This window comes from Anopheles bellator, chromosome 2 (genome assembly GCF_943735745.2).
Source record: "Anopheles bellator chromosome 2, idAnoBellAS_SP24_06.2, whole genome shotgun sequence".
Taxonomy (NCBI): Eukaryota; Metazoa; Arthropoda; class Insecta; order Diptera; family Culicidae; genus Anopheles; species Anopheles bellator.
The window spans coordinates 60,916,502-60,941,627 of record NC_071286.1 but is presented as its reverse complement, the minus strand read 5'-3'; the positions used below and the strand labels follow the sequence as shown (position 1 = coordinate 60,941,627).

Here is a 25,126-nt window from a genome sequence, read left to right as displayed (position 1 = left end):
ACCGGAAGTTTGCGTTCGATGGTCACCCGACCCCGGTGGGGCGTGAATTCGAAGGCGCGCAAAATGGTGAAGTTGCAAAAATGGGTTCCGTTTTGTGCTTTCCAAGCACGCTCGACCCGGGACCAACCGACGCCTGGCTGATGGTGATTGATTTTCATTAAAGTGAATTGTTGCGAAGGAATTTTTGACCGCGAACGGAGCCTCGGAACGTGCGGCCATCGGTGAAGGGCCGCGTGGCCCCGAATGCTTCCGAAAGCTCGGTGAATGTCTTCCGGTTTACCTCACGAACGGACGGAAGTTCGCCGGGAACTATCACACCATCGCGGTCAAAGGCTGGGTCAAAGGACCGACGGTGCTGGGGATGCGTTTATGATTCAATTTGCTTCGCCTGCGGAACAGCTTCTGCGAAAAGGTTGTCGATCCCGCTTCCTGTCCGTTGTGGCCACTTTGTGGCAACTGCGGAGAAGGTGTCGGCCATGGAAAGGAATGTTTTCGGTTTCATAAATTACAAACATTGCTACTCCGTCCGAGACAGTCCGCCCGAGAAGTGCGGTAAATGTTTGTCTTCTATTAACTCTTTTATGTTGTTAAAGTGGGTCTCATATTTACTGTTTTGACCATGGTTGCAGGTTGAGTGACCACCATTTTTCTGTAAACCCTTTCATTGGTTCGTTGTTGGCTTTCCATCATTTGTGTTTTATTTGTTTGGAATTCGGAAGTTTAAAAGCTTGCGATTACATCTACTTTTTCCCTTTTATGTGAATTTTTCTCTGTTGATTTTGTGGTTCTTTCGTTTGGTCACCGACTTTGAACTTTCAAACTAAACAAATCAACTAATGTAAGGATCATTAACTTTAGTTTTGAGTAAATGAACTTATCTATCTTTCGTTACTGGTAAAGCTAATTTAATTTAGCGCACAGAGACGTAAAGTTTGGGAACGAAAGGTTTTAATGGTGTTGTAAGGCAATGACTTCGCACGTAAAACCTTTCAATCAGTCCCTTGATCTGGGATCTCTAAGACAGGCACCAACAACAGAGGCATGTTGCCACAAAGTCCAAACAATTTACTATTTCAATTAATCAATTACCTATATTAAATCTAATAAATTTAAAAGACACCCTACATATTGCACTTCATTATCAAAGTCTGAAGGTTAAATGACTACTGCCTCGGTACCGTGGCGATTTTACAATTCATGTAACTCATAACAAACAACCTCAAAACTTCAATGAATCACTCACTGTCAGCTGGCTATAATGGGGCCAACTCCATAAGCATGACAGCCAAAAGTTTGTTCTGCAAGATAACGCGATGTACTTCCCTCCAAACATCCGAGGCCAACCGAAGCAACGACACACCCTTGACAGTGTTGTTTCATCATCCCTGTTGTGGCAGCTAAATCAGTCGAACCAGGCCGCCTCGGTTCCTTGAAGGAACCGAAAAGGGGCCTCTTAAACCAACAGCCGCGCTATCAAGCGCCAACCGCCGGACACTAAATTTCCATCCAAACTGCCAATCGCCGCAATCAATCGGTCAATTCTTAATGCCAGCCAAGAAGTCCTCCTCAAAATGGCACAAGTGCAGTGCGCCCACAACGGAACCGATACGGAACTGCTCCACGGAGCCGGAGCGTGTGGGTTTTTTTTTCTCGCCACCCGAAACAGTTTCAACAATGACCGTGGCCTTCCTTGGGCGTCCGGTTGTTTCGGTTGTTTTGCGATAAAACTTCTCCGCTGCCGTACTTCCGGTGCAGCAGCGGCAGCAGCAACCATTACGTACATCCGGTGGAGCGGATCCTAAGGCCGGCGAGGCCGGCTAGTTCCGGAGCTTTACGTTTGTAGGTTTGTTTCGAATTCCGGATTTTTGCTTCCGCGAGCACAGGCTCTCTGGCGCGGACCCGGGCGCTTTCTGTCTTCCTGACGAGTCCACCGGTCTCGTCCCGGGCTCGTCGGTAGTTCGACTTTGATTAATGACTTTCCAGTGGATTAGTGGTGGCGCTGGTACCCTCGTTGTTGGGTAGTTGGGTTTTTGTTGCACAGTTCTGCGCCACTGGATGCGGGAATTCCTCGACTGCCCACTGTTTTTTTTCCTGTTCCGGCTACCGTACACATATGAGAAGTTCAGTTTTGAGTTTCGGTATTTTTTTGTTGTTGGTTCTGTTGAGACCCTCTAGCACAGTTCAGTTGATCATCGGCAACAGCCCTTAAGCTCAGCTTTTTCGTGAATTCTCCGACTCCGGCCCAGGGATCAAGCAGCAAACCCTTTCAATCGTAACCCAGTTCTCGATCGCTCAACAAGCGTGTGAGTCAAGGAAGAGGGAAGTAAAAAAACCGACTGCTCATGTCGTCCACCTTGGCGTATCCTTTTTGCTCCAAGGTCACGCTCGGAACGCTTGCTCGGAGCTTTAATTGCTACCAACTTCTCGACTGGGGGGCGTCGTAATTATGCTGGCGCCAAATGTTGTTGGTTGTTGAAGCACCCAACTCGCTCCTCGCTTCTATCGGATTTTGCAGTAATGCACTCCGTTGGCCGCGTTTTCACACGTTCCGCCGAAGCCGATCATGGACAAAGTTCGTCCTGTGGTTAGCAGTGTGCGTGAGTGTGTCCGGAATGCGGCAGTGCAGCGGAAAGCGAATAAATCTACCGCTCGAAGTCGTTGTTTATACGACTGCGGCGTTACGCCCATCTCGCCCCCATTCTAAGGGGCCCCGATGGGCCGGGTGCGATAAGGGCAGGTTGGCGAAGGAATTACGTTCCAATGACGACAGCCGACTCATTGACAGCAGGAGTCTCCCGGAGCGTGGATGCAGTGGGTCGTCGAAGTTTGGAGTGCGGCTGCAGAACATCACCCGTCAACTGACCTTAGCACTGCAACTTGTATTTTTATGTTGCTCCCGAGACCCTGCCCGGGGCGGTCCTAGACCAACATCAAGAAGTCATTAGAAAGTTTATTATTCGCCAATGACCAGTGTCTAGGGTGTGCGTCTCTCCCATTCCCTGCCTTTCGCCGGTGTGCGCCAGGACATAACCGATCTGGCTTGTTTTATCATCCGAGTGTTGTGTATGTGGCTTTGAAGTGAAACCATCCGGGGGAGGCCATCAACGAAGTTGCAAAGTTTGTTCGCCTATAGCTAGCAAACAGACCGACGGTGCTGTTAAAGAGCGGGAGGCCCACCACATGAATCACACTCACGGCCCGGCCCGGAGATGAGCAAACATAGGACCGGGGAGTCATCGTTCGTCTCGACTATCGCCCATCCGCCCTCCCCCCAATAGCGAGTGGCCGCCGGAATAGTTATGGCACTAATTAAAGTTGTGAACTGTTTGTGACGATCTCTCGGGCCGCCCGGGGAAGGGGCCGCATTCCTTGGCCGTGGCCACTCGAGGTGGTCTGAAGGATTTGCGTGAAGTGGTCCGTGAGGTCGAGTGCTGTTTGAAAGTTGGACGCCAGACCAGGACCGTGCCAATCGAACCATTTTTTCTTTCGTCTTTTTCGGCCGCCCGAACCGATTTTCCGGGCCGTGTTCGGTTTCGGGTGGAACGAAGTTAAATGCGGCCTACAAACACTTAAAGTTTCGGCCAGCCTAGTGATTTTACCGCTGTGAGGAGCGTTGCTCATACTCGTGTCTTCTGGGATGCAAAACAAATATCAATAAACAATATTCAATATTCGAAGGGGCTCTTCTTGTTGTGTAAACAAATAAATAATAATCGAACCTCTTGGAAAACGGGTTGTTGAGGTCACATTCGTAGACGAAGAAATTGGACATATGCTAGCGTTGTTCTCGACTCAATTGACTTCTGAAATTCTTTGATATGAATTCTCCTGAATACGCTGCCGGTAATGTGTATGCATCGCCTCGGTAAGGAATTCAATTTAATTTACTGTGCCCTACAATGTTGTGGGAATGCGGGTTGAGTAGCTCGAGTTACTTCAACGAAAGGTATTCGAAAAACGTATGTTCGAATTAGTTTGAATGAAACCTACCACAAGTCAATTAGTATACGCCTTTGAAGATAAAGCACGATTGTTTTATCTAATGAATAAAATATGAATAATATTGGATTTTATGACCTAAGAATCTTTAAGACTTTCTGTGCTTTAGAAAAACTTTTAAACCATAGTTGAGGATTTTTTTAAAAATTTTTAGAGGAATTTTTTTTTAAATTTACTTATTATTTGATTATTAAATTTGATAACTTAAAACTAACAGCTGCTTGGTTTCTATTGAAGATGAAGTTTTATTTTATTTCGTTACATGCTAGGATAAAACATTGCAATTGTGACAAAGTCCCTACGTTCTCTTCAATTTTTCGGATTTAATTTCGCGAATTAATATCTTTTCCACATAGAGCTCAAAGTAATAATAGATGAAATAAATATTGAAATGCTTATCACAAAAGCACTGAGGGCACTGAGTGGCATACGTGTGGCCAAAGCGGCGATTCTAAAGTTTCCCTGTTCCTGCTTGTTTTCATCGCTCCGCTCCGCTGGAGGCGAGTGTGACTTGTCGCGTAGCGCAGCCGCCACGTGGTTGCAAAAAGCGAAAAATTGAAACGAAAAATGCACATTTGTTCCCCTTGGCAAAACACGTCCTTTCGATGGTTTACGACAGTTTCGTGTATCCATTATGGTCTACGCCGCCACGCTTGTTCCCCGTCGCCCCGTCCATCACATGTCCTGCCGGACCTGCCGAAGGAAATTGCGCTCGCATACGAGCCACAAAGTTGTGTTCGGCGCCGGTGGTACCTGCGCTGCGCTTGCATAGGGAAAGTGCAGTTCGGAGCGAAGTGCATCAGTTGGCGCGGTCCCCCGCGGGGAGCACGAAGCCCACTGCAACGGTTCGCATTTGATGTATCGATGGTGTATTGCGCCGCGGATGTCGTTTCCTGGCCGTGGGCCACTACTAGGGGTGAGCTCTCTCACCATCCCGGGCTCAGCATCAGAGCTTGGCACGAAAGGGAAGCAAATTGTACTTACACTAACACCGAACGAAACTAATTCTGGAGCATTCCCTGCGGTGACTCGGGCCCGTCGTCCGAAAAACAACTTCTCAAACAGCGTGCCGTGTGCAGCAGCATCGGGCGGTTGGCGGTCTTCGGTCTCGTGTGTGAGGTTGGCTCGAGTTTCTTTGGCACCAGAGTCCCCAAGTAATGTAATGAGTAAATGAAAATGAAAACCCAGGCGCCCTGCGCCGTCCGTTCGGCGTGTCCTTTCCCGCGATGGCCACGTTCGAACAAAGCGCCGGATCGCCCGGGAAGTTGGGTTCCGCCGCGCGAGACCGCATCGGGATCTCGTCTTCCGGTTTCGTTTATCCAACGCTTACCACGGGGGCCGCTTTTGGGCTGCTTTTCCGGTGGAACTGTCAGCGCGGTTCCGGCAGCTCCCGGATCTGATATCACACGGCGCCCCGTGCCGGGCAAACTTTCTCAAAGTTATTTTTAATTTAGGACAAACGCGAGGACTGCACGGAACATCGTACAGTCGGGACGGCGGACAATATGGCGGACGGCAAGGCCACGGAATGGAAAAATGAACTCCAGAAGGAATCGAGCAGGGATTAAAAGTTCGCGAACTCGTACAGCATCGCGCGCCGCGCTGATGGGGTTGCTTTGTTTGCGAGTCCTTTTGCTGGCCCCAAGCCACCAGACCGCGGTTTGTTCGAGTTTCGGCCAACGATTCCTTGCCGGGGTAACCGAAGGTATTCCTGGCGTGGGTTGACGGTGGTGACAGCGCTCCCGTTTAAGTACATCGACAAGCGATCTCGTTACCGACCTTGAGCGGCGCGGGAAAAGTTTGACAGGTGGAGACGGTTTTCGGGCTGGGGTTGAAGTTTTCAGATTTTAAGGGAAGGTAATTCGATCCACCCGCGGGTGTGTTGGGATTTCTTTGGCTTTAATCTGTGGTTTTGATAAAGGTTGTTGCACACTTTGATTTTGTAATCGCCTCTCGAGCCGAGGTTTAAAAGATAGTTGCAGGTTTTACTTTGTCGGTAAGTGGTGCAGTGGTCCAGCTTTTGTAGCCTTGCCCTCGTGAGTGTAGTAAAGGCAAAAACTATCAGGAATAAGAAAATCTTTATTATATTTTTTTTGAATCTATATTATCTCTTTTAAGTGATTCCCAACTCTATGCAATTTTCGAAACGGTCCAAAACGTTCTGTTGTGGTCCGATTTGCTCTCAACAGATTCTTCGTTTCGGCTCTGACTTCCAGTGATCAAACGGTGTCCACGGAGCATTTGCGGAACGATATTGATCGAGTTTGTGGCCAAATGATCACGAGAATGTGATGCAGAAGCCAATTATTGTCTCTTCACAAATCTGGATTTTTTTTGACAGCATTACGCAAACGAAGCATAACACCAAAATAGTATTCTTGGTTCACGTTCTTGGTTCTTGGATGGTTTCACGTTAGTTTTTGCTTGCATTAAACTGGAAACCGAGTAGATCATTCAACAATACATGAGTTTCGGAAAATGTTTACATCGACACTACCGTAAAACTTTATTAGGCAGCGAACCTCCAAACTTAAATGAGACTCTTCCGATTTCACGAGAAATACATCAGTTCAAATCTTGTCACTGCCCCTACCTGAATGAATAATCGTAAACCTTATCCTATACATAAAACGCCAAACGTTCATCGATCAAATCCCACGTACATTAAATAGTCGCAGGAGAATCACCAACAAATGGCGCCCCAAACGCTCAGCTGTTTTGAAACGGAAATTAGGCTGAATTCGGTTAAAAGCCGAAATAAATTTTCTTCCCATCGTTACAAAATAATTCAAATGCATGACGAATCCCACGAGCATGAGGAATAATTTACCCATTTACTTAATTTGCCTTTGAAATGTTTAATTATTGACTCAGGGATTCGTCGATTCTCAATGGAACGACTGTGGCTATTCTATCGCTCATAGAACGTTGATTTCGATGTTTGATCTAATGAACCATCATTCGATTCCTTTGAATCGTCCATCGGGATATTTTCACGTTAAAATTTCCCACATCAGAGGTTCTTTTCGGTTTCAGCATGATTCGCTGATGTTTTCGCTTGTAGGTTGTTTTCTTTATTTATTATTGAACAAATCATTAGGTCTCTTCAAAGTACTATTCACTTTATGTTGATGTTGCTTCTCAGTACGCCCACGGAATGTAGTTTGTTCGATTTAATGTAGAGTTTGTTAGAGGAGCTGTTGTTGTTTCCCTTAGCCATGATAGTTTCAATGTTTTTCTAAGTTTGCTGGTCGTAATGCTTGCGCTGTTTCTGGTTTAGTGATCATTTTACACAATAATTCCCAGTATTTGTGTTCTCGTCCTGTGATGCACGAGCGTGCAAAGCACTAGAACATGGTTCACGGTACATTGTGTTGAACTTTTTGTTGGGACCACAGTGGAGCTAGCAAAAACCGAATCTCGTTTCATTCTGCGATTTTTCATGGTAAAACTAAAACTGTGTGATGATGATACCTACAACCAGCACACGCTGCTGACGTGGGTCGGAAACGATGTGTCGTATTATGCACCGATTATTATGTAAATCGATTCAATTTGAGTACTTTTTTATGTTTGTGTCGTGTTTTGTACTTAACATCGCACATCGTTCCACGAGGACACAAAGGCGGGCGCGCACAGATTGAACGAAGAAAACTTCAACGGCCGCCTGAAAACTCAAACAATGTCGTATTGCCGATCTATCGGTTTGTATCGCACAACCGTACGGTTTGCTGTTATCGCCTTCGGGCAACAATTCTGCTCACGTGCCCGAGTACGTCCTTTGCCGACGCACCCGGGGATGGATAACGATTCCGTGACCTCTGTCGTCCCTACCGCATTCCCTCATTCCCGCAACCCGGCGCCTGTGTATGGTACAATTACCCGAACACCCCGATGCTGTTGCGTTACACTGCGTTACAACAAATTGATTACATTTTCATAAATTTGCTTATGAACCGACCGACGGGGTGGGTCTCCGTCCTGACGACTGAAATAGTTTGGCCCTGGCCGGGATCCAACATCGCAGCTTCCCGGTCGTCCGTTTGCAAGGCTCAACGAGCCGGCTTCTCGGCCGACTCCGAGCGGGCGGAGATTGAACACAGATCACGGCCGCTAGGCACTATCGATGGATCGGTTTCTCATAAACGATGGTACGGAGTGGGTTGAAGGCTAGTGTTTTCTTTAGCCTCGCTGTTTTCTTTCGCTTGGCGCACTTGGTGGGCAGGGTTTTCTGTTGTCTTGTCTGTGCCACTGTCGGGTTTCGACTGAAGCGCTGGAGAAGGCCCTCGGAGGGACATCTTCACCTTCGCATCATACTAAAAGGTTTATAGTTTTTCAAGAGGTTTTCCACCGCCACCGCAATGTCCGAGGGCCGCCCTCGGCCCTTTGGATGGCCCTTTTGGACCCATTTACAGCCCAGTTCGGTTGTGTCGCACGTACCGACTCGACTCGGTCGACCGAAGTCCGCAGAAAAGGACCAACGCGTTGGGTTACTATTTTATGAGATTACGTAAACATTAGCATAAAACGTGAGTATCTGTAAATGTTTCTATCTCCACTGTTTTAGGTTTCGGCTGCCTCGGTTGTGGGCAGGATGGCCAGAAGCGTATGTTCTCGATGCTCACGGATGGGGCACCGGAGTTACTACAGTAATTTTTGAGAGTTTTTACGAACTATGAGTCAAGTATGCAGATATCCAGTTCAACCTGGTGGTGCTGGGAACGGAGCTTGCTACTATCTGTTGTGGGATTTCGGTTTCAGTTTTTTTGTTACACTGGCAGCCTGGCCATAAACACCTGCAAACGGCAGAGGCTTTGCACGCTTATCGCACGTAGGTAAGTGTTGCTCGCCAATGATCTGCTAGGCTACTCGGGCACGACCGGGCACCGGTGGTGGACTTCACACTTATGAGCCATTGGAGGATATAAAATTCGGATAATCCTAAACAAATGCTAATACGGCTCGGGGCCAAAAACTCGGACCTTACACAGGGCACACTTAGTCGGGCCACCTCCTCCGGCAGGCAGTCGTAGTATTAGTAGACGAGCCGTTTCGGTGTACCAGATGGAACCGGTCCGAATGGCAGCCGAAAACCCTTTTTCGCAGGCAAATCATTTGAAAGCCATTTCGAACTGCACCCTGGAGGGTCGCTTGATGTTTTACATTCACACTGATTATGGCAGGGTTGCTCACCGGTGGCTTACCCGGGCCACTGCGCTGGCGGCTCGTTACGTTGGCGACCCAACCACTTTTGGCAGCCGGGCCGGGCCGGGCCGGGCAGGGCAGTCATTTGCCGGGACGCCACTCGACACCCCGAATATGAACTCGGGCTACGCTTCGGCATCATTACACTGATGGGATTGACTCATAACCTCATTACCGGCGGGCATTAGATTTCATTGAAAGCTCCACTTTCTTGGGCAACAGGAAAGGGCGAATCGAAGCAAAAAAAAAAAACACAAACGTCCCTCACGAGATGCGAACTTTTCGCCCCGGGGATCGTCTCTCGTTAGTTTGGTATGCTGCTCGAGTCGAGAGAGCGAAAATTGGGCTGAATGGCGATGGGGCCAGAACCCATCGGGCTCCCTTTACGTCACAATTGAGTATTCGCTTTTTTCGCTGCATCGCTGCGCATCGTAAAACTTTGTAGCAAGTTTGAGCAAACGCAGCAACGTTATTAAACAACGTTAAAACGCAGCAACGTTACTTTTTCACTTACCCAATTGCTTTAAATCAATTGTGAGCTTTCAACGCATACTCAAATGCTCATGTCAGGGAGACGATTATTACACGATTATTATAATGTTTTTGATGAAATACGAAGATGGAAAACCTGTTTAGGATATCATATTTAGACCAACCTTACCAACCAAACCAACAAAACTTATTTTGTGTAATGCATACCGTTGGGCGGCGACAATATTGCCAAACAATGAGGTCAGCCCTAGTGTATTATTATGAAACATAATGTTTGAGCAAGTCCTGTTAAATTGAGTGGGCTGTCTTCTCAGTTACTCAATGGTCTAGACGTTGTGATGGATAGTCTAAAAGCTGAAGATCATCATCCTCGAAGCACTGCATGACTTCTTGTGCCTTGTGTGGTGGTGCATTATCCTGAGTAAAATCTTGACCGATAAGACTGTTTCCTTTGTGAATGATTGTTTTCACCAATTTTTGTAAGCTTTCCAATCAACACGACTCAGGAATTTCATTAACTTTTTTATCATTTACTTAATGGTGCTTTTCTTTATTTATTCCCAGAATAAGGATGATTTCAAAGCATGCCGATGATGAAATACCATTCTATTTTTCAAATTGATTTAGGATCAGCAACTTTATCAAAACAAGATCAGATTTACTTGCATCATACACTCTACTTTGGATGACATGCACAGAAGGGACTTCTATGCATTCTGATTAAACCTTTTATGTATATTATTGGCGAATAGAAGACTGACTTTTACTGAGATTTTGACTATACGTTTATAAATTCGTTTGAGTGTAGATTTTTATGCTCACCAGTATTGATCTCATCTCAAATTAATATTGAAAATTCGTGAAAATCACATACTATTCAAACGTTCAGATGACAAACTTTGTTGCGCTAGCCCCTGAACGTGGCAATAATCCCCAGCATATTGATGCTGCTGTTAATATTTTAATAACCAATTATTTTTTTTCGCAAAAAATAATTAAATGACAACCTCTCACATTTTACACGGCGATGTGAAGGGACCGGGCTGGCTCGATCTTAACCCCAGGTTAATAAAACGTACGTGAATGTATCGTTCCGGGTGTGGAAAATTCTCAGCATTGCCATCCGAGAGCATGTCAGTGAAACATGGAGCCATCGTCAGTTGCGATGGAAACCCGATCGCGTTCCACGAAAAACTGGGCCACGAGTGTCTGCAAGAGGGTCCGCATTCGCAGTTCATCAACATTCAAACGATTGTTGAATTTGGTAATTGGATTTGTTTGATTTCTCCGTCCGAGTCCGTCCGTTGCCACTGCGCCACTGTGCTGGTAGTGGTGGTGCTCATTAATTTTTAAAAATGATTTATGCGTCACATACTGGCTGGCTGGTGGAAATTAAATCTGGAAATGTCCGTTGTCACCAGCATCGGTGGATGGAATAATCAGCAGCAGCAGTGGCCGGGCCACGGCGGAAAATAAAATTCCGGCCCAGTGAGGAGTCTCCGGCCCGGGAACGCCATTAGCAGTCAGGAGCGGCCCATTTTAACATTCATTCATTTATTACCACAGCTGTGGCCACCCTGCAGAGTCCGGTGCTGGTGCTGCCAAAGTCATTTCATTAAAAAGAAACGGCAACCAATCCGGAGTTTTCCGTGTGCTGCGCTTTTTTTGGAGTTTCCTGGAAACACGGAGGTCGGAGGGACCCGAATGCATCGGCGGAAACTTATGGCCACTGCAGTAAATTACTGTCCATCCTGGGGGAAGGACCGGGCGCACCTCCAGGAAGAGATCGTTTGTCGAATGTGTGTCCTGCCGAACTGCATTCATTACATTCCTGGGCCCTGGAGCCTTGCCGAGCCGGGTCCGCTGCCCAGAAGTTTCTTCGAATGCAGCTACCAGGCTGGGCCGAATTTCGCCCAAAATGGTTGGAATCCAATCGGACTTGCGCAGTCGGGCCCAGGGCCAGATGAAGCAGTCATTTCGGGATGGCCTGATGCCACCCGAAAAGCTCCAAACAAACGAAACACAAAAAAAAGGATGCTAAATTTACGACACCAAGCGCCGCCAGTGGGTCGTTTGGTTGCCCGATGAAATAGTTTCAATTTTTGCAAAAACCATTTTCTGTAATCCATTTTTTGGCACCGGTTTCGATGGGCCCAGAAGAAAGGGCGACTTCATTTGGTTGCCCGAGGGGTTGGCCCGTTTTCCTGAACCAAACAAAAATAGCAATATTTGTGAACGGAGTGTCGGAGTGTTTTTCTGGATTTTGGGAGCTTCCGCTGAACTTAAACGCCTTTCAACGAGCGAAACGACCACTGGACCACTTCTTGCTCCAAACTCCGCCAGATCCGCAGCATATTTCCATGTCTGCGCCACTGGTTATGCAATTGTCGATTAATAATCGTTGGCCAGCATGTTGGGGCCCCGAAGTACGGTTCCATATCAATTTGGCTCACGTTCACGACCCGCCTGGCGTGGCGGCCGTATGTTTGAATATGTGCATTTTTGTGCAACGATTGTTGACGGCGTTTTTCTGTTGCCCCCGGGTTTTTTTCTCGGTTCCCCGCTTTGCCACTGTGCTGACTTCCGTATTGGCAGCTTCCGCGCGGGTTCCTCGAGTCCTTGAATGTGCGGCACCTTTTTAGGAGGATTACTTCTCGCCGCGTATTCAATTTATAACTCCGGGGCCCAGGGTTTCCGCGCTGCAGCCATTCGATAATGGGTTTGCCTCCGGGTGGCGGAAGTAGCCGCATGCCTCTTCTATTTTTTCTTCTTCTTTGTTGTTGCCGTTTTGTTTGATTTCTATTCGCTCGCTGTGTTCCGCGGGGTTCCTGCTTACGGTGGCTCCAGTCTGTGGCGTTAACTAACTTCTAGCGCTTCTTTTCTCTCCTTCTCTGTACTTGCAGCGAGTTCCGGAAAAACTATGGGACGTCTGCCAGCTCGCCTACGGCGGCACCGTCCGCACCCGCTGGCCCCGTGGACGGCACCCAACAGCCAACGGCGCAGCGCTCCATCATCTATTGCGTGCACGGACAGCTGGCCGACTCATGCTGCGAGCTGGCGAACGAGCTCAGCATCAAGAAGATTGACTGTAAGAGTGAGAGTTGAGAGCTGACTTCTACCTTCTTGGTGTCTGTTTGCCGTTTTTATCTTTTGTTGTGTCCTGCTGCTGTGCTCCACTTTTATGCTGCTTATGCTGAGGCCCGCCTTATGACTGTTTCACTTCGCTCCGAGTTCGACTCGCACCGTCGGTACCCCGCGGGGCGCATTCGGGGTGACATTAAAGCGGCAGCTCCTAACAGCGACGTGACCTTTTGAAATAAGATTTTAATTAACAGCTGGTTCGTGGCCAGCGCCACCACGGGTTGCTTCTCTCTCTGCGATTACCAGGAGACCACTCAAGCGGCCATCAAGGCGTTGTGGTTAGGATGTTACTTTGACGTGTCGCGTCTTATCGATGAGTGGCCGTTGGCACATTGAAGCGAGGATTCAAAATATATTTCATAATTCAATGGAGTGTGATTTTAGGCTCACCTCAGACGCTTCATCCCGACTGATACTTTACAAAATATAGGAATGCTCTTTAGTATTTTTTCCCCTTTTTTAACAAAGCTTTCAACGTTGAAAGCAATCGATGTTTCGAGAAATTTGTCGAAATTTATGCATATTTTGACCGATCGACATTGAAATTGAAATGGAAATGTAACGAAATGCTCGTTTCAAAAACATTTCATCTCACAAACACTTGTTAGGTTTTGCTGAACTAAATAGTGTTCCGCTCGGAGTCCAAGAGATTGCTTGTTGCCCTTTCTGGCTCGCTGCTCGTTCGCATCAAAATACATTCGTTGGTGAAACACTAAGTCGAAGCACACTGCATTCCTTCTTTTGCTTACGAATTACGCGATTTGTGAACTTCCGACAAACCACGTGAGCCCTTTCGAAGAAAATGTCCGCCAACGACAAGTATGGCACAACAGCCTTGCGTCACAACTGTCTGTTCCGAAACAATTGCCACTTGATGCAAACCAGACTTCAGGGAGCTGAAGATGAGCAGCATGTTGCTGCTTTAGACTTTTCCGACCTTGGCATTCTTCTTAGAATCAGAGGCTAGCATTGTGTCACAAAAACGGAGCACTGCAACTGCCCAACGAGCACAAGTCTCTTTCAGATGTGAATGTGAAAATTAGGTTCACTGTGAACATGCGAGAACTCTCCGAGTTGTCGTAACCGAACCCGGTGCCGGTTGCAAATATTTGCAAAATAGATTGTCAAACGCAGCATTTGTCTACTCCCTGGGGCTGACTCACGAAGAAGCACACCGCATTTTGCTCATCATATCACGGATCTTTCGGTTGCTTCCCAGGGCGATGGTTTATGATGCTTGAGCCGTTGGTTTATTAGCAGACCCGGACCATGATTAATCTTTTACGGTGGCGATGGTCGTCTTGCTCGACTCGATTTTGCAGGCACTTGATTGGCAGGCGACACAAGCGCTGATGATGCATCGGCCGCCTTCAGTTTGATGAGCTGTAATAACATAATCTACGCATAATCTTCTTCGTAGGGCGGCTACAGTGTTAAGCCTGCATGCGTCCGAGGTCCGAATGTCCGAAACAGACGGCGATTGGAGGCTGCGTTTCACTTCTTGGTGAAACTAATCGGCACAACAAAAAGCTCCGGGCTCAGACCGATGTCTTGAGTTGAATATTGAAGCAAACATGCAGAAATGGTAACGGTTGTGAAGCCTTCTCATAATGGGATTGCACCAAGTTTTTTCCTTCAACAATGTGTATTGAAGCTCGAACGATTGGAAATCGTAGGTGAAGCAACCACAATCCGAAGCTGTGGCAGCCCTGCAGCACCCTAAAACAATGGTGTTAATTTGTCGATGATTGCTCTGGCTCTCTGTCCTTAACAGTTGCACCGGTGACAGGGCGGCTGGCAGGAGATGTTACCACAGAATGATAGACAGCATGCAATTTTGCTGCAAAACGCAGAATGGTCTTCGCGAGAACCAGGGTTGCATAAGTGCGAGGAACTCTGTCCTGGCAGCCGACCGCAGGGGGCTGTCCCGTCGGCTGGCTGTCCGAACCGTGACGGCCGCCCCTTTTTTTCAATCCACGTCGTGGTGCTGGAGCTTGTTTTTCCTAAGAAGAATTCTTCTCCTTAGGGGAAACGAAACTCACCAGACTGGAAGAAAAATTCAGAATGGAGGCAACGAAGGACAAAGAAAACGCATGACGCTGTTTGGAAAATTGCTTCCGTAAAGGCCTAGGCCGCCGTTCGGAACGGTACTCACGTTCGTGACACGAGGCGTGAAGAAGTTGCCGATGGGAGAAAATCACAGCCACCAGCAAACCGGTGGGAATATTGAAAACGCCATCCGGAATGTGATGGCGTGTGATGGTCGATAGAGTGACGAGTGGTGACACGGCAATCGAGGCTTCGGTGATCGGTGTCCTGTGAACGAGGACGAGGAAACTCTAGTTTTCTTCTGAATCCGTTGAGTGAGCACAGTTTTCGAGCTTTGCTTTTCCAAGGGACAGAAAGTTTCAATCACACTCACTGACGCTTATTTTAAGCATAAAATTGAAGGAAACTTTTCCGAGGGCTGACCCGTGGCCGTGGTTTTTAATTACCGAGCTACTGCGGTTTGTTTTTCATCCGGAACTCCGTTATCCTTTGGCGAAGGTTTGCTTTCTTTTTTCCATTTTCTTAAATCGATTGGAGCTATTGAATTTCTACAGACGATGAGGCTGAAACATTCTTTTATTTCTAAGTTGGTGGCTTGCAGCAGAGTCCTTAATGTCCTTATGAAAGACTCATTAAGGGAATCGCTTCTAACATGGATCGACGGACACAATTGCTAATGTTTGCCAAATTCGCAAATAACACTGAACTTTTGCAGATAAGGTATTATGTACTTGTTCGAAGGTTTACGCTGTTTCGCTGAATTTTAAACATCTCCACGGAAACCCCTGAAAACTGAACTAGCTCCATTAAAAACTAGCCGTAGATCGTCTGTGGAATTAACTATCGATTAGGAACTTTCGTAGGGTAATGTTTCGGTTAAACGACCCTGTCCTGAAAGTTCAACACACGAGAGGTTCATTTATCGCCTCCTGAAGCCAAAGTTAGTTTCACTTAGCGGTGCTGCAGACTAATTATGCAACGCTGCTTGCAGCACCGGCACCGGCACGTGGTTCCCGCCACGTGAAACGGTGAAACGGTGTTTAGAGTCGGATAATACTTTTGTAATCACCCCGAACGTCATAAGCATAAGTGCGGGCCACAGCATAGCAGTTCGCAGCGTTTCATCTGTGATTTATAATCCCGAGTAATTCAGCGTGTCAAACGCACGCATACATGTAATTGCTTGCCTGTCTCCTCCACTTGCAGCCCATTGCCACAAGCCGCGCACGGAAGGCATCGATAAGATAGCGCGCAAGAAGCTCATTCTGGCGAGTGTGCTTTGCATCATTTTTATGATTGCCGAGATAATAGGTAAGCCCCTGCCGGGGAGGTTCGACTATGGTTGGCGGGTTCCGTGTCGAGGGTTGTTGGCGTTGGTGTTCCGGCACCACCACGTCCTGGTGTTAAGTACTGCATCGTCGGCACGGTGAAATATGCAACAATCCAGGACCCAACACCTGGCAAGACACCGAGTACCCGGGGCGCCAATCGACGAACGATGCCGATGATGACGATGGTGATGATGACGATGGTTCGTGCTCGGCCGGAAATGGTTTATTGTTTCCACTTGTTGGATGCAATTGCTGGCACCGACCGAGCAGCACTCGTTTGCATCTCGTCCCCGTGGACGGGGAACACCTCGGAAATCCTTTCTCCGTTCCTTGCTCCAATTACCCCAGGAGACCCACACCAAGCACCATTAATGCTGCCCGGTTTTTCTTGCAGGTGGTATTTACTCGAACAGTCTGGCCATTGCGACGGATGCGGCGCATCTTATGGCGGACCTGGCCAGTTTCATGATATCGCTGCTGGCGCTCTGGATCGCGGCACGGCCCTCAACCAAACGGTAAGTGATTGGCCGGAGCGGAGTACCTTGTAAAGGATACTGCTCGGATCCTCTCCGGAGAGACTGTCCGGAGGCGCGAAAAGTTTTAATAGCTTTCCATCTTCACCTCGGATCTGGCGTCTTCTGGCGGATCAAAGAGCCCGAGCGCCATGGTGACGATCTTTGGCGCAGGTGATAGATTTTTTGCATCACTGGTCAGTTCGCCCGGTGACCGATTTTCGTCAGCTTTTTTTTCTAAAATATAATTAGAGTGGAAAACTTTTCCGTGGGAGTTACGCGAGCCGCCTGCACCGGGGCTCCGGTTGAATGGGAGCGAGTTACGGAACGATTTATGCTTCGCGCTCAAAGATCAAACGCACAGCAAACGGGCTGGGCTGGTGCATTTTGGTCCCCCTGACATTATTGCAACAACCCAACAACAAGCGTCCGGTGCAAAAGTTCAGTGATTCAGTTTCGGGAGTTTGAAGTTTCAAATTTAAACATAAAAGGTACGCTGCGCGGTTGAAGCGGATTGTGGATTCCACGCTTGTATTCTTCCACGTGTTTTGTATCCCCAGCCAAACTGGGGCACTGGGTGTCCTGGTGGCAATTTTAACGGTAACCTTGTAAAACTAGCGAATGACAAAAAGGATCATCATTTGCTGTGCCGCTTGTTCTTTTTCAGGTTATCCTTCGGCTGGTACCGGGCGGAAGTGCTGGGGGCGCTCATCTCGGTGCTGATGATCTGGGTAGTCACGGCCATCCTGTTCTACATGGCGATCCTGCGGACAATTCACCGAGATTTTGAGCTCGACGGTGAGATCATGCTGATAACGTCTGGCCTCGGCATTTTGGTAAACGTGATGTAAGTTTTGCTATTTAGCCGGTACGCTGTTTAGATTTTGTTTCCGGGTTGCGATTTCTTGTTCTGAGGTTTTAATAGAAAACTTCTTGAAGTATGCTTAATTTAAGCTTATATTTAAATGGCGACGTTCATTGCTCATATACTTAAACTATGTTCAACACAACATATTGGATCATTAATTATACTACTATAATTAAATTAAAGAATTGTACGATTATTTTGAATTTTGTTTAATGACGATAACATCATAGTTTTGTATTTGGCTCTGTCTCCATATTCAAGAAAATAATGGTCTTACGAAAACGTCGGAGAGTGTGCAAAGAATTGATTCAACTCATCAATCGGCAGGTGCATCAATATAACAATACTGCATTGTGTTGGAGGCTTATCGGAAAGAAACAGAACTAGACTGTAAATTGGTTTCTCTAGACCTTTTGCATTTTTGGCTGAATCCGCTGTTTTAAAAATTGTAACTAAAAATGATATAAATAAGGGTCAATAATGTTTTGAGACAAAGCATCTAAAAATAGGATTTACATAATGAATAATGATTTACGGTTATGAACTCAAAAAATTGACAATCACGCCATTTCGCCTTTGTTTTGAAAACTATTAGTCTGTGATGAGCTGAGAGATTAGAAGCAAGTGGCGCAGAATTAGTTATCGTTTTCTTCCACAAGACATGGTTAATGAAATAGTTGCGTTTTATGGTTTCGACAAAAAAATGGAAAATTGATTCGTAATACCATATGTTGTGTTGATTACGCGAGCCAAGACCAAACGTAGTTGCTTTTTCGTAGTTTAGTGTGGAGCCATAATGCAACGAAAGAAGAGTAACATTTTTCTAGGTTGTCAGATTACACGAGTCATCCCGGCGGAGCAGACACGAGATTAGGCACTTATCGAACGTTACGTTACGAAACTACCAGCTTTCTCGACCATATCCTGTGACTAGAGCGGCCAGACACATGTAATCCTCCACCGTACGTGTATCGATCCGCGTGATCCTTTTCGCAGAGTGCGCTAATCACATTAAACCATTTTCAAGGCACTGAGAGTGGCCAACAGCTGTCACTTGGTCATTAAGAAAGCGGCCAGGCCGGGACTGCGGAACCTTCATGGCCGCAATGAGGGAACGTGTAATGCCGGTGTAGCGTCCCTGTTGTCATTTGATTGTGGCAGATAATCCTTCATTTGTAGACTTAATGGATGGTATTAAGTTTCATCTTAATCCAGCGCAGTGGCGCCGTGTCTTCGGTAGCCACTTTGGGGCACGGTGACAGTTCGCGGAACGAGCTTTCCTCATTGCGCCAGTTTATCGCCTTTGAGCGGGAATGCCTGGAGCGCAGTGCGCAGCCCGCTGGCGAAGAATTTATTGGTCCGAGTGTCGGTGGGCTCCAACTTTTTAAATCCCCGCCGGCGTTGGTGGGCTTCTTGCTCACCGTGGGGCCACCGTCACCCCAGGCGTGCTACTCGCAGGATAATTGAATTGCGACTCTGAGGCAATTGAAATCCCAGCGAACATTGCAATAGGGGCACGTGGACTGTGTTCAATTCGGCCCGATGGGGAAGTCTTTGGTAACGATGGTAAATTATTGATTCTGGCCTTCACTAGGGCGCCATCTTACGCTGGAGCGGCCCTAGCAGGAGTTCCTCTAGCACGACGGGCCGGTGGTGCAATAAAGGCTGTCCCAACAAGTAACCCGGTTCGGGGAAGATCCAGCCAGACTGTGATAAGCTGTTGCGTTGAAAATATGTGCACCGCAGTGCAAGAGGAGTTAAGAGCCGCAGGTTCGCTAGGAGGTGGCACTCCCGGTCTAAGGGATGTCCTTCGCTACGGCAGGTGCATTGCAGCATGCTTGTAGCAGGTGGCCAACTGCAGTTCGAGGACACTCGCTTCGTGGACTACACTCTGCGTACTTCTTAATATTCGTCGACCTGGTGGTTCCGGAATTCCGGCTATCGGTTGCCACGTTCTGATGACGTTCGCGTGTGATTGGCTCTCGTATTCGCAGAATGGGCGCCACGCTCCATCATCACGGCCACAGTCACGGTGGTGGCTCGGCTCACCATCACGAGGAGGAAAACATCAACGTCCGTGCGGCGTTCATTCACGTGCTGAGTGATTTTGTGCAGAGCCTGGGCGTTTTTATAGCGGCGCTGGTGATTTATTTCAAGCCCGAGTGGAACATTATCGACCCGATCTGCACGTTCGTGTTTTCGGTGCTCGTCCTCGGCACTACCATCGCCATCATGAAGGATGCAATCGTGGTGAGTATTCGTGTGTTCGGAGGCCCCTTAATTAGAAATCGGCCCTGCGGTTGGTGGATAGAGTTTTCACGCGCCCTCCTCCCGCAATCCCATGTAAACCGTTTCCAATGAGGTTAATTGGAAAGGCCAAAATTTCTCCTAAATACCGATCGCGAAAGAAGTGCATTGATTGAATTCTAATTAGGTTCTGAATGCACCGGGAGACCAGCTAAAAGGAAGCGTCGAACAAGGCACCAGTTGTGGAACATTCTGAAACACTATTTTGAGCTATTCTTTTTTTCTAACGATTCCATATAAAACATATGAATTGAATTTTTTTATCCCGCAACACCTTCCTTTTTCTTTACATAAGTGCAGCACTGCCTTTGTACTCTATCGTAAATATTTAATAGAGATTCAAGAGTTTATATTTTTCGAAAAGGCAGAAAGGTTTATAACAACTTATTATTGTGTAATAAGTATAAATAATCTAATCAGAAGTAATGTATAGTTTTAACCATCCATTCTTATTTAAGTTTAACAATCTCGGCAAGGTGGAAATTAGTTAGCAAAACGAGCATATCATATGAAGGAGTTTTGTACAATCTGTCGATACAAAAATATTCGAATGATTTCTGCCAGCGTTTTTATTCAATAAAATATATTCATTATAATATTCATACCAAAGCACATTTTGCTCAAGGCAAACTCTATGTTGAAAACAGCGTGCTACCGTCGATCATGCTGTTTGTTTGTCATTCAGCTTTAAACATTGAAAGTATACCCCTCAGATACGAAGAGATCAATTCGAATCAATACTCCACAACGATATGATGAACTTGTTCAAGTTAAACTTCAGGTGAAATGTTTTATTCAATCGCTAAATTTGAATTCATTCAAAGTGTTTTTACCTGTTCAACAGTTGCAATGTTTGCCCCTCACATTTAGCTGATGTTTAAATTAAATGTTTGCCCAAAATTTAGTTTTTCACACAACACACCAATATAGAACATTCTATTTAGTCAATAGCACCTCTAGCAAAACCTTAGTACAAAACTTTAAGAAGCTCTAAACGGCCCAATCATCTTTAACTGTTGCCTTCTTGCTACGCTTCTCCAGCTCGCCGATCGCATCCCGAGTAGAGGGCAAACAGTTTCTTCAAATACGGCTACCGATTAGTGTGTTCGGTTTACCAATCGAATTCGGTTGCTGTAAGTCTCTAAGTCTGTGCCCCGCACATTTCCATTCCGACCGACCGGCCGGAATAGCCCCGCAGAACTGTATCAATTGACGAGTAAGCCGTTTGAAATTGAGACAGCAGCTTTGGCCAATCTCGGGCCCCCTGCAGCCGGCTGACGGGGTTGGGTGCCCGTAGTTTGTGCGCCACACCCGTTGATCCCCGCACCACATCCTAATGAATATTGTATTTCAATTTGAAACAGTTAAGCCCAACGCACTCGGCCCTCCCTGGGCTTCCTGGTTCGGTTACATATTTTTGCGTTAGCTTAGCACCCGTCCCGCCCTGACGCTCGGCCACCAGCCCCCGTACCCCGTTTCGACCTAATAAAATGGGCGGCCGATTTAAGGTTGCACACTTAGTTACTGATTTTATTTCTATTACCAACGCAGCGCGGCTTCGGAGCCCAAGTGTGAAGGGCCGTCTTCTTCCCCGGGGCCGCTTCTTTTGCACACTTTTCCCACCGCAGGGACCGCATTTTTGTTTTCGCCTCCCGAAGGATCCCCCGGTGAAGGGAATAGCACTCGCAGGATTGTTCCATTCAAACAAACCGTACCGGAAAACACTTCACACTTACTCACGCACTTTATTTTTCTCCACCCGACGCACCCGGCCCCGGGGAGCCCCGGGCCGGTTGCTTTAGGCTAGAGATCCGTTATCATGGCCCCGGCTCACGCACCCGTTCGCTTTTCGCTGGCAGGTTCTCATGGAGGGCACCCCGAAGTATCTCGATTACACCGAAGTTATGCAAACGTTCCTGCAAATCGAGGGCGTCGTACGAGTACACAATCTGCGCATTTGGGCCCTCAGCATCAACAAGATAGCGCTCGCTGCTCATTTGGCTGTCGGTAAGCAAAATGTATATCCTCCCCACTTGAGCCCTTCTCGGTTTGGGTGTTGCGGGCTGCGGGGAAGGACCGGGAAGGTGGGTGGTACTTTACCTACTCGAGACCGGAGGGCGGCCGGGCCGGAGTTGGCGAATGGAAAGTACTTCCTTCTTTGAATTTACTCCTTCGAGAGCTTGCGGCTTACGGTGCTCAGTTACGGTTCCGAAATCACATCTCAAGGACTCAATCATACACTTTTCGGGGATTATTCCTTTTCTCCGTTCGTTACTGAGTTTCGGAATATACCATTTTTTGGTAAATTGCCACCACGCACACTTTGGGTGGTTTAAATTAAATTAAAAATTCATCTGTTTGTAGAGGAGAGACGATTTTGTATGAAATTTATGCTTAGTTTCTATTGTTGTTTTAATTTTTTTATTCATAGTTTTCCTTTGTAGCTATTTTAATGCTCTTTACTAACTTATTATATGTTTTGAAAGATCTTCGACATGTATTTTTAAGTTCATTTCTCATCAAAGTGTATTATTGAATAAATATCAGCCAACTACCGTTGGTCCTTTATTGAGTTTTAACAGTGCTGTAACGATTTTATTATGTCAATGTTCGATGTCTACCAAATAACATCACACAGCAACTCAATTTTCGATAACTTTACCTACCAATCTCACGTTCATGCATTTAAATCACGCACACACGCTGGTCGTTAGAATGAAACACAAGATGATCAAACGTTAGCGGAAGTCGGTTAAAAAGAGAAGGCAAAGAAACAACCAAAACCTTAGTTTAATGGCAAGGAAAACAAAACACAAACCGCAACTTCCGTGGCCCGCACCAAGCTCTAGCCGGGGGAGAGCCTGCCCTACCTTTCTGCCACCTTCACCGTAGCATAACTAACCGGTAACGGGAGCTCTTATCTTATGTTTGTTTGTGTTCCTCTTATTTCTAACCTTTTCTTCCTCCTTTTCGTCCGCTTCTCGTCAGCACCCGACACCAACACGGAGCTGGTGCTCCGGCGGGCCTCGCAAACGGTTCACGCCAAGTATCGGTTTTTCGAAACCACGCTGCAGATAGAAGAGTTTCAGCCCGATATGGAAGATTGCAATCAGTGTACGAATCCAATTTAGTAACAGTGACGACGGTGCTCCGGGACGGGCGGGACGCTTACGGAAACCCCCCCCCCACCCGGCCCGGTTTAGAAAATAAAGCCATAGAACCTATCAGATGAAAATTGCGTATCCTCGGGACACAACACCGGGCCAAATGCCGTTCGAAATGTCGGTCAAATCCGAACACAACAAATCGCTCGGCCTCGACGTGCGACAAAGGATGGTATGTAAAGGGGGCGGGAGGGAAGGACCGGCGGTGGGTGTTTAAGCAACGATTTTTGGGTGGCAAATCGGATCGAAAGGTAAAACTCGGGAACCAAGACGGACGACAGACTCTCGGCTCGCCTCGGGAGCCATTCACTTCCTTCCAACAGGAGACGGCTAAGAATAAATTAAGACAAAACAATCATAAACTTGTTTGTATTCAACATAAAACTATGCTGAGGCTGAGGAATAATAGGACACAAAAAAAACAGGCAAACCGGACAGTTCCGGGAAGTAACCCGAAAAAGGGATTCAAAAAGGATTCAACGCCGAGTTTCGATTTTGTTGGCGACAGGCCCGGCCGGAAGTGGGCCGAACGAAGGCAGTCAATCTCCCCCCGAAGGTGATTTGCCGTGGCCGATGCCACCAAGCCATGTTGCTATCTGTTTTACATCTGTCGCTTCGCTGGACCTGCTGGCAACCGGCGACAGGCGGAACCGACCGACGCTGAATATTTATACGCTCCGGTCTGGAGCTAAGGGATGAACTCGACAGAATCGTGCGGCTCCATCAGCTCACATTTGGTATTCAGCGGTGGTTCAGCAACGACGGCGGTGGCCACGCGGCTCCTATGCTCATTTCTCAATCGGAATGATTAATTTCGCCTATTAGTTCCGTTATGCTCGACGTCTGTCTGGATCGGGGATTTTTCTTTCGCCAGCCCTGCTTTCGGTGGCGGGGCCGGAATTTCAAGATGCACAACGTCTTCGCACCATTTTCGCCCGGCACGGAACAAGAACGGAGCCCGCAGAGTTGCGGAAAGTTTTGGACCCCAAACAGTTAATGGAAAAGTAGTTATATTCAATTCGCTTTCGCGAAGCATCAAAGTGGGTTCCCCTTCTGGGTTATGCTGCGGCAGGGTGCGAGAGAGACAGAGGGCGCGCTCTGTTGATGGAATCATTAAAACGGCAATCTCGAATGTTTATGGCTGTATTATTTTATGCGCTAAAGCGCGCGCTTCATAAAGAATGCCATAATTTAGCGCACGATATGGACGCCCGGTTAGAGGGTTGTGGCCCCGGTGCTCCTCCTGTGCCTGGGCCTGTGGCTCCTTTGTAAGTCATCCGATGGTTTTGACCATCCTGCTGCTGCTGCTCGGTGAAAGATGAACGAGCGATGGGTTGTGGCAAAGAAATGCGCATTTAATTGCTTCTGCATGAAATATCTCCTTTCGGGGTCGGCACAGTGCTGCGCGAAGGATTGCTGTATCCTTGGCGGGCGAGCGAACTTTCACTGATACAGAATCAAAGTCAAAACGTTACAAAGTGCCTCTCCGGGGCAGGGCAAAGTTTTAAAAAGGAATACTATTTTAGAGGAATTTAATTATGAACAGTAAGTGAGGCCGCCGGAGCTTTATGCTGGCCGTGCCGTGAACGGTGAGGGTAAGTAACCGCCCAATCGATTAGTTGTACACTTTGGCGCGCTTACGCTTCGCTGGCCAGGACTCTCATCTAGCCAGGTTTTTGCTGCATCAGCACCAAATTCTTCGCGACATTCTTGTGGGCCCTTTCGGTGCCGATTTATGTTGTTTATTGCAGTGGCGTGGTTAAGCACAAGCAACGAGCCGTGGATCCGTCATCCCTCCCCGGACACGTCGTTTCCAACGTTGCTCGCCTCGCTGACGAATGTCGCATTATGGAATGCCGGCGGCGTCCCTCAGGCGCATCGCGTGAAGGAAACATTGACAGCGTTTCATCCGGTCGTGCGCGTTAAACAAAGATGCCTTCTTCTGGCGCTCGGTTCTTGAGGGTGCATCCTTCGCATCCGTGAGCGCGATAAAATCACTTATCACCGTTGTCAGTCACGTCGGCCGTGCGTTGTTGCACGTCCGTGTCCGGGGACCGC

The 25,126-nt window shown here is 47.4% G+C and overlaps 1 protein-coding gene across 1 annotated transcript in view; it reads left to right on the top strand.

Moving 5' to 3' along the window:
- Positions 1 to 23,214, top strand: part of LOC131207810 (proton-coupled zinc antiporter SLC30A2) — a 24,989-nt gene extending 1,775 nt beyond the window's left edge. Inside the window, exons 2-8 of the mRNA XM_058200440.1 lie at positions 12,600 to 12,784; positions 16,093 to 16,197; positions 16,612 to 16,732; positions 17,397 to 17,576; positions 19,592 to 19,847; positions 21,764 to 21,911; positions 22,893 to 23,214. Coding sequence (XP_058056423.1) covers positions 12,600 to 12,784; positions 16,093 to 16,197; positions 16,612 to 16,732; positions 17,397 to 17,576; positions 19,592 to 19,847; positions 21,764 to 21,911; positions 22,893 to 23,035 — 1,138 coding nt within the window. The 3' untranslated portion in view covers positions 23,036 to 23,214. The remainder of the gene's footprint in view (positions 1 to 12,599; positions 12,785 to 16,092; positions 16,198 to 16,611; positions 16,733 to 17,396; positions 17,577 to 19,591; positions 19,848 to 21,763; positions 21,912 to 22,892) is intronic.
- The last annotated feature ends 1,912 nt before the right edge of the window (positions 23,215 to 25,126 follow it).